The 12,277-nt window shown below is 37.4% G+C and overlaps 1 protein-coding gene across 2 annotated transcripts in view; it reads left to right on the top strand.

The window, feature by feature from the left end:
* The window catches only part of PPIL2 (peptidylprolyl isomerase like 2), a 74,074-nt gene that overhangs the window by 19,090 nt on the left and 42,707 nt on the right, over nucleotides 1–12,277 (top strand). For both annotated transcript variants that reach the window (XM_075769581.1, XM_075769583.1), the window contains exons 8-10: nucleotides 1,009–1,098; nucleotides 10,184–10,259; nucleotides 11,754–11,914. In XM_075769581.1, the coding sequence (XP_075625696.1) occupies nucleotides 1,009–1,098; nucleotides 10,184–10,259; nucleotides 11,754–11,914 (327 nt within the window). The remainder of the gene's footprint in view (nucleotides 1–1,008; nucleotides 1,099–10,183; nucleotides 10,260–11,753; nucleotides 11,915–12,277) is intronic.

Consider the following 12,277-nt stretch of genomic DNA (forward strand, 5'->3'; position numbering starts at 1 on the left):
AGGTTAAAATAGAAAGTATTTTCTGTTCCTTCTGGAAGCACGGTGCTTTGATTGCTGTGGTTAAAAGGCAAGAATGAGTTTAAGAGTAGTCTTCGTTAAATGCTTGTTGATATTGTAAAACTATTGCTCAGTTTGCTACAACTTATAATACCAGGCTTCCTAAACAAGCTGTGCCAAGAGGGTCTGTTTCTCGTGTGGTGTATCACTTGAAGCAATAGCATTTATTGGTTTGTTATAAGCACAGAATTAATTTACAGACTTGTGGAAGTACTAGAAAAATATTATCACTTTCATCTGAGAAGAATAGAGGACATTTGGGTGAATAAGACAGATTCAGTCTTTTTGCAGGTAGACCTCCATAGTCGTGTCTCTGGATGATATATTTGTTCATAAAGACAAAGCATGTATTCCACATTGATTCTCACTACGAAATAACACACTGCTGCTGTGTTGAGCATCATTTAATTTTCTCAGGTGAACAGAAGGGTTGCTGCAGGCTAGGTGCAGGATTTGAGGTGGACAGAGTGTGAGGGGCTAAGGCAACTCTGCTGTTGTACGAGCTGGCCTGGGACACACATCTCCCTGATGGGTGCTGACGGTGGGGGAGATAGGGACCCCTTGTTACAGCTGCCTGTCTTATACCATCTGTAAAATACTTAGAAAACTGCAAGTGAGATTTTTTATTTTTTTGGGCAGTACTTTTATGATGAATTTGGTTAAAGTGATATGCATAACTATGGAATGGAGACTGCAAGGTTCCTTTTTTTAAAAAAAACAAACCACACAAAACTGTCAAGTTTTGTAGGGATGAAAAACAAAAGCTTCTCGTCTCTTCTCATCTGTTAAAGCACACAATGATAATATTGCAGCTGCCAGTTGAGAATGAAGGGTGAAATTGTTTTCTTTATCATTTGTACTTTAAGGTTGTATTGATATCACGTATTTACTTGTAGTATTTACACATTACAATCCAATTTTTAATATCTGTGTCTTTTGCTTGGCTGTTAGGCAGTTGAGCAGCTGAACATAAAACCAAAGAGCTACAAGGATCTTTTGACAGATGAGCCCTTCACTCGGCAAGACATTGTGACACTGCAGGTAAACTTTTGTCTCTGTTACATGTCTTACTATGCAGCGTTTTTGCAGAGGATGAAATATTGCTATGTACACTATTAAAGCAGGAATCTAGAACAGTGGAACAAAGAAACATTGTGTGTGTGTCTTGGAGATGGGTAGAAGGGGAACCACAAAGATACCATATAACTTAGAGCTTGACAAATCTCTAGAGTGATTATTGCGTGTCTTGTAGATAAGCAGATTGTTCAACTTTGTAAATTGAAGGAGGGAAAAAAAACAGGTGCCCAGAATGGGTCAAGGATACTGGGTAAAAATGTGAATTTTGACAAAAGTATTTGCGGTTGCTCACTATTTCACTGTATCTGACTGAATTTAAGATAATTGTAAGTTTTAGATATGAAACTACACGTAAGTTTTTGTGGGTTTATTTCTATTAATCTTACTTGAAAAAATGCTGTGATACCTCCAATTTATTGTGAGACTTAACGGAAGTGCATTGAGAAAAGACTGGGTAGAAGAAAGGTAAAGATACGTCCAGAATCATCTTCAGCTCTAGACAGCCAACAGTATGTGGTCTGTGTTATCAGAAGAAATGTGTTTTTTAGAATGTAAAGTGTATAAACTTTTAGGAAGTTGACATGTTACATTAAGACTGAAGTTGGTTGTCTACCTTACTCTTTTGAAGATGCCTAAAAGAGTCAAAGCTTCAGAAAAGCATTTTTTATAGAATGTTTCTCTAAATGTAGAGTAAAATAAGCAGCAAACTAGGGGATCTTCTTTAAATGCTTGCTTAGAATGGTTTTCTTCTGAATAGATACCAATGTCAGTCTTTTACTGATTTTAACATAATTAAAACAGCATTGTAACTTTCAGAGTATAGAAGATACTTATTTACAGATGAAGTTTCATATCAAAAGATCTAAAACTTTTGTTTAAAAGTAGGCATTTTTAAGCTTGCATGATTTCAAAATAGGGGAAAAAAGATTCAAGGATCATTATTATTGGAATCATGAGTTAGTATGCATCTCGCAAACAGTTAATTGCCACTAACCAAGACTAATATGGTCTAATTTGAAAAGAAAATATTTTTCATTTATGTCTAAATTTAAATGAAATGTATTCCTTTTTCCCTACTCCCCAGTGCTGAACACAGTGTTTATAAATATTTTTCTTCTGTTCCTTTGGGCTTGCGGCTGTTCAAGCTAATGCAACAAAGTAAAATGTTTTTAATCCAATGGAAGCAAAACCCCAGCTTTTTCAGATTGAAAGCTTCCAACAGAATGTTATTTGAATGTAACTGCATGGTTGCTAATGGATTTGGAACGGTAAAAAAAGACAATATGAATGACTAAAAATGTTTCTGTGCATCAGTATGGAAAACCAAATTATTTTGAACAAATAATTTAAATGTGCAGTCATTTAAAAATATTTTGGTATGCTTTGTAGATTTTGAATTGAATGTATGTATAAAGAGTGTGTTCCTGTTACATGCTTAGTTTTGATTTTTGCATAAAAGCAAACAGATGCTATAGGCCCCTACATCTCAAAATGCAACAGATAGCATTTTAGATGTTCCCTAAGTGGATTTTTATCAATATTTTCATCTTCATTCTGTTGACATGTTGGGTTTCTGTCTTGCTTGGAGGAATATGTCCGTTAACAGAAACTAAGTAGATTATGATAGTTGTCCAGTCACTGGTACAGTCATGCTGTCAGCTATATGGAGATCACAGCCATACATTGCCTGTACCTGTCTCACGTCCATTTAGGATGATGTTCATAATGCGTGAATGGATTTGTTCCTCTTAAGTAAACAACTCATTATGGATAGGTGTTAAATGAATTTGTGTAGTGTACAATCTTGTGGTATACTCTTCTCAAATAAGTTTAGAAGTAGCAAAGCTACCCCCATGTTGGGATTGGACTGGAAGACATTTTGACCATCTGAATGTGCTGTTAACCAGCTGAAGTTTGACCCTTCACCCAATTAGTTTTTAAATACCTTTTTCAAAAAAGGATTTTCAACAAACAGGCTAAAATGGCTTCAGGGTGTTGAATGAGAAGTAAGAGCCATTTAATGCACTGCACAACAACCACTGCAAACTTGCAAGTATACCTTGATTTCTCCTGTTCAAACGCTGCCCTAGCCCAACTTGCTTTGTTGAGGCCAGAACGTGACCTAAAGTGGTATGACTAGCCTGGGTATTAAAATTGCTTATGTATATGCGGTATAGGAATCTGTTGTTATTTTCTCATAGTATTTTTGTCATGTAAATCGTTAAAAGACAGACCAATGTCTCCTCTATAAGCTGCCTTATTGACAAGACTGTAGGCAGCATGGTGGCTTCACACTGCCAAGCTCTACCACCTGTGGCTTTGTTTCTTAGCCAGAGTTCATGACTGCAATCTGTTGTGTTTCAATTTGTGGCTCTAGAGCTCTATCCCAAATCCCTCTTCTCTTAAAAACCTTTCAATTCTGTGTTGAAATTTATCACTTTGTTGTTTTCCCATTGCCTCATGTAAATTGGGTACTGTGGTATCTGAGAGAGCTGGAAATGAGAGTGAATTGGTAACACTGACCCTGCTGTTTGGCAAAAAGGTAGCTATAAAGGAAGTTGCTATTAAAAACGTTCTTTGCTTTGCAAATAACAGCTGAATAGGACTGTCTGTATTAGCTGTGTTTATCAATAGAAAATAGTGTTTCCAGAGGCTGACTCTGAATGTCCTAGGAAGCAGATGGACTACCTGTGCTTGGTAGTGAAATACAACGTGACAAATGGAAAATTTGAATAATGTATGTTTACAGATTATTTGTATGATCACATTTTGCCTTATTGATACACAAAGGGCAATCCTACAGCTGCTAGGGGTGTTCTTTTACCAGAACAGCAATTGACCTCAAACTTGACCTTTCTCTCCCTAATGTATATAATTAAGAACAAAACAAAAAAAAATTACTCTTTCCAGAAGAGATAAAATTGCATTAAATTCTTTGTTCTGTTCTCAGTGCTAAACATTATTCAAACACTAGTCATAATCCATCCCGGTTCTCTTTTCTAGTGAGCACTATCTCAGCTCGTCGCTTTGATTTTAGTGATAGTTATTTGTGTCCTATTGCTATTAAGTTTACTTGTTAAAAAGGACAAATTATTTTGGATCTGGAATTTTAAAAAAAGGCAAAATCACAACTTTAGTTGTTAATAATGCTATCTTAGATCTATGATGTGCCTCTCTTTGTAAAGGAATCCACAGTGCTTCCTGCACTTACATATACAGAAATTGCTTTTTTCCCCTGTTGAAATGCAAAAGTCCCAGGGTAGAGCATAGCAGGTTTTCATCAAAATATGGCAATATTATCCAGCCCCTCAGGGCAGGAAGTAAAGAATAATACCATATCCTGGTGTGCAAGATACATTACCAAAACTGGAATGTAGTTATTCAGACAAAAGATGTCATGGATTCTGGTTTAATATCTTGCTGATAACAACATAAATACACATGATGTTATTCCACATGAAACCCTTCCTAGGCACCAGCAGTCTTAGTATGACTGGATTTTTTAGACTGTAGCTCTTTACCCCCAAGTTGGAATTTCCTTTTCTTAGCTGCATAACCTTGCCACAAACTCAAGTCAAGCTTTTCCTCTTCTACAGTGCTGGTGTTACTTTTTTCCAAGTTTCTCTCTCCTTACAGTTTATCATTAGTTCAGATTATTTTCCTCTCAACTGTGCTGTTTTGTATCTCTTCTAAATGGAATATTGTTGTTGTATTTTGTCTGTTTCTCATAGCTCTAAATCCACTTGTATTCTTTTACCTTGAATGGTGATGAGCTCAGCCTAACAAAGCATCCCTTGCAAATGTCATGAATGTGCTTCCAGCTGACAGACAGCTCAAGTACTTCAAGATTTATTAGTTATACTTAATGGGTAAGGTATGATGTAAAGCACTTAGAGATCTGTGGGGACAGTTTCTGTAATAGGAAAGTTGGTATTGTGAAGCTTGTTTGCAGTGTTCTTACCTCCCTTTTCTGCTTCCCATTCTGGTGCGTTGCTGTTCATCATTTCACTTGGCAAATGTTTTAAAGGTAGCATTCAGTATAGCTTTGGAAGAGTTTTGGCATAAGATTACATTAGACTCTGACTGAGGACTAGGTGATCCTTTCAGTCCTATATTTTACAGGTTTTCAGCTAGTTTTCAATCTAAATGGCTAACCTTGTTTAACGTAATTTGAAGTAATCATCCAACTAAATTTTTTAGGGGTGAAATTTAGTGTTAGATCTCAAGGTCTGCTGTCCAGCATTTAATTTTTGTGACAAAATCTGTTCAAAACAGTCTGGTAGAAATTATTAGTGTTACTGTAAATTCCATGTGTGTTTCAGTCTTATACTTTGCAAATTATTCTTTGTGTAATGATGTGGAACTTAATAGCAAACACATAACTAAGTGTAATCTAGATACCCTCATATAACAGTGGGCAGGCTGAAGCAAGTGCCTGCCCCAGCTCAAGATGCACAGAGAGGAACAGGGTCAGGTAGTGCCTTGCTGGACACGGTGGTGGGCTCTGAGAGTCCCGTGGACTTCTTCCCATCGCAACAAGTGTGAGAAGGTCCTGAGGAGAGCAAAATAAGAATGCTGCGATACCCTGCTTTCACGTCCCATTTGGTAGGAAGTGTTCAGAGAAAATAAGAACAATTTCCCCTTTAGCCCCCTGTCAGTTCTTCATCCTCCACTGTGTCTCTGTTCACAAACCAGAAAACACGGCTCTCGAATTTGTGAAGATACAGAAGAAATTACTCCTGCTCTTGGAAACTCTTAGAAGCTATTGCTGGGCTGTGTGCTGTCAGGAGTGGAGTTAGTGAGAAGTGTGGCTCCACTCAGCAGCAGTGCTTGCAGGTAAAGCAGAGGCAGAGGTGGGCTGTTTCTCATAGCTGGAAGAATTGCAATAAACCCCCAAAGTCTGTTGTGCCAGTGGTAATAGGCACAGCGATGGCAGCCTGCTGAGAGCTTTCTTTGATAGATGCACGTTAGCAGATGCATCTGCTTTCCACCACAGAAATGGAGGGGGGTTCCTGGGAGAAATAAATAAATAAAAGATGTCTGGCTAGAATGCAAACAGATTTGCTGCCATTAAAGGAAAAAAAAGGCTCATGCTGTAATGTGCTTCCTTATGTCAATTTTATTGTTTCTGTACAACCTAATCAGCCATGGACAAGACATGGTTCCCGACAAGCTGTTAAACACCATTGGCATTTGTGGCAGGAAGCATAACTAATGAGCTGACTTGGAGGTAGCTGAGCTGCACACTGTTAATTGATATTTCACTCCTCAGCTACTTCTCGTTTGCTCTTTGTGTGACAGAAGGTCAGAGCAGATTTTCTCTCGGTTGTGGGTGAGGGCTCTTTGAGGGCGAATCTTCCACCAATGTATGTGCAGAGCAGCTGGTTAAGAAGTGGTGCATTGGGACGTGGTCATTGTATGAGCCCGAGCTTGAAACTTAAGTTTAACATGCCCAGGCTCAGGCTTTATTATGGGAGGTAATATGGGTTTCATACCTCTAAATTTTGTCATTTGAAGGTAACGTTCATGAAGATAATTAGAGATGCAGCATGGCTGACCAAATGGTAAGAGAGGAATCATGCCTCAGAGAAATCACACAGTCTAAAACTGTGCTGGTTTTAACCTGCTCTTTGGGGGGGGGGGGGTGTATGGTGCTTAAGATTAATGAGATTTAAGCTGTTTCCCTAAGTAGGTGAAACTGGGAAATTATAGGGGAGAAAAAGTGGAATAAAACTTGAGATTAATTGTTTTCCGAGCTCAGCCTTCAGGAAAACATCAAATAAAATATTTTTAATAGTTGTGATAGTTAGCAACCCTTTGAAGTCTGTATCTGCGTTGGTAATTTGCTAAACTTTAGTTTATGGTTTGTAACCTTAATAGGAAAGACTCTGAGATTGCTACCCGTGGTAATTTGAATACATATTTTTAAACATGCTAAGACAAACAAAAATAGGCCAATTTAATCTTCATGGTTTGTCTTCCTTTCTGGTTTCTGTGCGCTTACACAGAACTTATTTCTTTAGGCCTTTATCTTAACAGGTGTGGGAGCATCCCCATGAGCCCAGCCTTTCTCTGACTGGGAGAAGCTGTTAATTCATTAGAGCTCAAGGCTTTGATAAAGCAAGTATGTCCGTCTGCCCGTCCCTGCGGTGTCTTCATCAGACTGCTCTGATTCTGTGCCCAGTAGCTGTCATGGATGCAACAAGAGGAACTTGGCAAGCTAATTATTAATGTTTAGATAGTTTTCTTCCTGAAGTGATATGTCTAAAGAATGCGTGCACTTTTTAAATTTACATAGACCTACCTTAAAAAAATGTGTATCTTGTGTTGTAGGACTCATTACCATCAGTAAGGAAACGATTTGTGTCTTCTGCAGCACAGGTTGGACTGGTCAGATGTGTTTCTGCTCTGGGGGACGGTAGAAGCAAATGGTGTCTTGTGTTTAAGTTAATATTCACCACAGTACTGTCACACTTAGTGTGCGCATATGTCTAATTCTAATCAAACTTCTCCTAGTGTATCGTGATGCTGTATTTGAGAGGGAGGAGTCAATCTGTTGATCACTTGTCCTAGTTGTCCTGTGTAAGACAACACTCACATTTCAACCTGAGGAACCATTTTTGAGGGGTTTTTCCCACTGACAGAGGGAAACCGGTTTTGGAGTAGGCATAAATCAAACCTTTGTTGAGGTTTCCATTTGAACAAATGGCCCACCTGAATGTGATGAGGGATCTTGTGCATAGGACCTTGGTCTCAGTTCTGGGGTTTGGTGTTGTCTGGGGTCTCTCAGAAAGCAAATGGATGGATGTGGTCTGCGAGAAGAGAGGGAGGAGAGGCCTCTGCTGTCCATCACACCATAATGGGTGCGTTGCCTATGGGGAGGTTAGCAGTGATTTGGAGAACCCTGAGAAATCCCTTGCAGGGAAAGGAGACTGGAAACGTTTTTGCCAGAGTTGCTCAATGACTGCAATTAGGCTGGGTAAGCCAGGAAAGATTTGAATGACCTGTGGCTGTCAAACAGTGTGAACTAATCTGAGTCGTGGTACCCCTAGCACAAAACACTTGGTTTCATAAGGCACTGGCAGTTGTGATGTCCTTTTATTTATTTTTAAACAATCAATAAATCAGTAAACCAAGAAGCTTTATTTAGAGGAATATTGTGAAGGTGTTTTCTGGTTCATCTTTACTGCTGTCTCCTGGCCTCCCTCCCATCCATGAAAAGTCGGTTTCAGGAGTCAGTCTTGCCCTTCAGACATGTGGATTGCTATAAATCCATTTGTCTCTATTAATATTAATACACAGATTATTTTTTTCCTTTCCTGGAAAGGGTAAGTAGTCTTACTTCCTTCACCTTTCGAGATGGTACATTTATGTGCAAGGTGACAATTTCTGTCTGGGAAAGCTGCAGCTCATGATTACTGAAGAGTGTTTGGGAGGAGGCAACCTGCGTCTTCTGGAAACATGCTGAGCCCTTTCTCCAGACTTTCTCCATGCATTTTGTTGACTGTCAGAGAGCAAGGCTGGAATTATCTCTATTCATACATACATAAATATGTATGTGAGCTTGTTCATAATAATAATAAATACACCTGAGTGTCGGTGTCAGAGAATACAAAAATGGTTAAAAAACTGGTCCAAATTTCCCATTCCTTAGTAGCTTTATTTAAAGATTATCTGTTCTCTTCTAATGCAAGACATTAAAACCAAAAATACCTTTCCTTTTTTTTTTTTTTTTTTTTTTTTGGCAGTCCATGGTTTGATGAAGATCTGTCGGAAGGGTGTAGTGGGGCAGGAAGCAATAGAAAATGATGATGTGGTTGGGAAGGGTGACAGCAGAAAGCCAGGAGGTCACCATTAGGCTGCAGAATCACACAGCTTGACTTCATAAATGTGTTTTGTTTTTACTATCAGCAGTAAAACTCAAAATGCACTCTCTGGTGAAAGTATACCATTTTAGGGATGAATAAAATTATAATTAGATGATTTAATAAGTGATGGAGCTACCAGTTCTGCTTGTATTAATCATTACTTTTAGCAGAGATGGAATTGTCGGAACTTCTTCCCAACAGTGGTGGTCTGAGAAGCTTTGTTAAATTTATTTGGGATAATACTGTTCATGTTGGTGTCATAGCTCTGGGCATAATATGTTGCATTATTTTTATCCTGAACTTGAAACTATTGCATATTATTAAGATATTTTGGTATTTTAGATTTTGAATTGTTTTCTGTAAGATAGGTTTACAGAAATGGCTGGGTGTCCTGGGCTGATGTTTTGACCTTTCTGTGCTGCAGAGGAGCTTGAGGAAAAAGCCTTGAAATCACAGTAAGAAGTGGATTAAGGACTGTTTAATAATACTATAATGTAACCTAGATCACCAGCAGGCATTCCTTGTCTCACTCTCTAACAAAAGGTCAAAGTTATGCAGAAAGTTGGCTAGAGATAGTATAAAGACTCACAGTTAATGGACTGTGTATTTTTTGTGTTTTCCTTGAGTGGTCACTCAATAGAGTTTTCATAACACCACTTTTTGTTGCTTTTTTAATTATTATTTTTTCAACATAAATCTGTAAGCACAGATTTCACTATTAAAAAACAAACAAAACAGTTCTGACTGCAAAGACTTGCTCTGAGGTTTATTTGTATTTTGAAATGCATTACAAAAGTTCACAGCATGTGCAAATCAGGCACGCTGTTATAAATAGGAAAGAAGCAGGGGATGGCAGCTCCTTATTCTTTCTTCTCACTAGGATAGGGTAGACTCAGCTTAGTTCTGTTGGTAACTTCAGCAGGCAAAATAGGTGTAATAGTATGTTTAGGACTAAATTCTAGATCCTTAAGGAGCCTACTGTGAACAGGCTCATTACTGATGTTGGTTGGGGTTGATTGCTTTGTATTTTTTTCATCTTTCTGTGGTTTGAGGAGTATGGAAGTTGTTCTGTCTCTCCCTATTCATTTACTATGGTGGTGTCTGCACCTCAAACTAGTCTGTTGTATGGAATGGGTGCCTACCTAGCTCTCTGATATTTGGGTTTTCATTATTATTTTCAGGATCCAACAAACCTGGATAAGTTCAATGTCTCAAACTTCTTTCATGTTAAGAACAACATAAAAGTAATTGATCCAGGTAAGGATGAATTACCTGAAAGGTAGGCTGAGAAAACACCAACCAAAATATGCAAATTCTAAAGACAACGTTACGGAATTGACACTGTTTTCTGGATGGACAACCCTCAGTGGCTAGTGGTAACTTTGACAGCTTCTGGTAACATGAATAACTTGGTGAAACTGTCCCTTTCACATCAAAAGGTGTTAACAAATTTTGAAGCAAGGATGTGATTCTTTGAGAAATCATGAACTGTCTCTATTGAGTGCTGTGCAAATGCAGAAAGCTTTCCATATCCTTTAAGAATAGGTAGATGAGAGAGAAGTGAGAAGAGAAGGAAAAATAATTTGCCAAAATGTCCATTAGCCTTTTACCAGAACTAAGACAAGGAAACCTACGTCTTCTCATACATGTCTGCTAGGCTCTCTTTCATGTGTATCAACAATGTATTGCCTATCCTCCTGTCTGGATAACAATGGGCATCTTCCAAGTTAAAGATTGATATAGGTTTTTCTAAAAGAGTCCCCAAATTATTTTAATACTAAAAAATATTTTTTTTTTCTTTCTAGATAGCACAAGAAATTTGCTTCTCAATTCTTCTGTGATTCTTTGATATTGAAATGCTTAGTAATAACTGCTAATATTAAATTGCTGAAGGAAAAAAATTCTCTTTTGCCCTTATGGTTTCCTTAAGAACTGTTTCTAATGAGGTGTAGTTGCTGATTCTAAGCATGGTGGGGGTTTTTTCTGGGTGTTATTATGCTTTTCTTTTTCTTCTCTTTCCTCTTCTCTTTCCTCTTCTCTTTCCTATTCTCTTTCCTCTTCTCTTTCCTCTTCTCTTTCCTCTTCTCTTTCCTCTTCTCTTTTTTCTCCCCCCCCCCTTTTTTTTAAGCTACTAGTTCTGCAAGCAAGCATCTCTCTTTCTGTTTACCCACTAAAAATAAGTGGGTATTATCTCAGAGATAGTAGGCATACCAAGACAGAGAACAAGTAAAATATGTAAAAGTAAAAAATTAACTTAAAAAAAAGATAATAAAATTCTACAGTCCAGTTCACCAGCCTCCTCCTCCTGGTATCACATTAAAGATCTGATCTCGGGATTTTTGCATCACAAGCCTGGTCATTCAGTGAGGAAACAAAGGACAGAAGTTTATATTGTACCCAACTGTATCTTGTCTTTATTGTTTTATAAAAATTTTACAAGACTTGCATGAATTTAGATAATTTCTAGTGGTTTCAAAGAAATTTTTGAGGTAATTGAAGTTGTTTTTTCTTTTGTTATACTTCATATTGGCATTTATTGTACTATATTTCAATTTATACTGTTGTTAGTGTTATGCATTGCTATTTTTTACTCTTTCTGCAGGAATAAATATAGTTACTAGACTTTTTTACTTAAAAGAAGTAGAAATAATATCTGGAAGATTTTTGTGTAACTAGATATGTAAGAAACTGAGGGAAAACAAAATAGAATTTTTCTTTTAACTCTGAGTGATTTAACTTTGTCTTATCTAGATGAAGAAAAAGCAAAATTAGATCCATCTTACTATTTGAAAAATACAAATACAGAGACCCGAGAGACTTTACTGGAGCTTTATAAGGAATTCAAAGGCGATGATATTCTAGCAGCTACTATGAAGGCTCCTGAAAAGAAGAAAGTGGATAAGCTAAATGCAGTAAGTTGACTTAATTTGTACATTGGCACTGATTGATTTCTTCAAGAATGGTAATATGTTTTTCAGCTTAGAGGCCATATTGCAGTATAAACAGACACTACTCCTTATGTTTTCTGTTACATGGAAATTTGTCATAGATGAGAATATGAGAATCATACTGGGATTCCTTAGAAATACATTGTATATGTTAGTGAGTTTCTCTTTGTTAAATCATTGTAAATGAACCTAAACATTTTAGAAATGGAGCACGGTAAGAAAGAGGAATCTTTATGATGTGCCTGTGACGTATATATTGGCAGAACCTTTTTTCCCAGGTTGTAATCTCTTGCTTTGAATTTGTTTATCATTGCTTCCTGCAGCTAT

This window comes from Balearica regulorum, chromosome 17, assembly GCF_011004875.1.
Source record: "Balearica regulorum gibbericeps isolate bBalReg1 chromosome 17, bBalReg1.pri, whole genome shotgun sequence".
Classification (NCBI taxonomy): Eukaryota; Metazoa; Chordata; class Aves; order Gruiformes; family Gruidae; genus Balearica; species Balearica regulorum.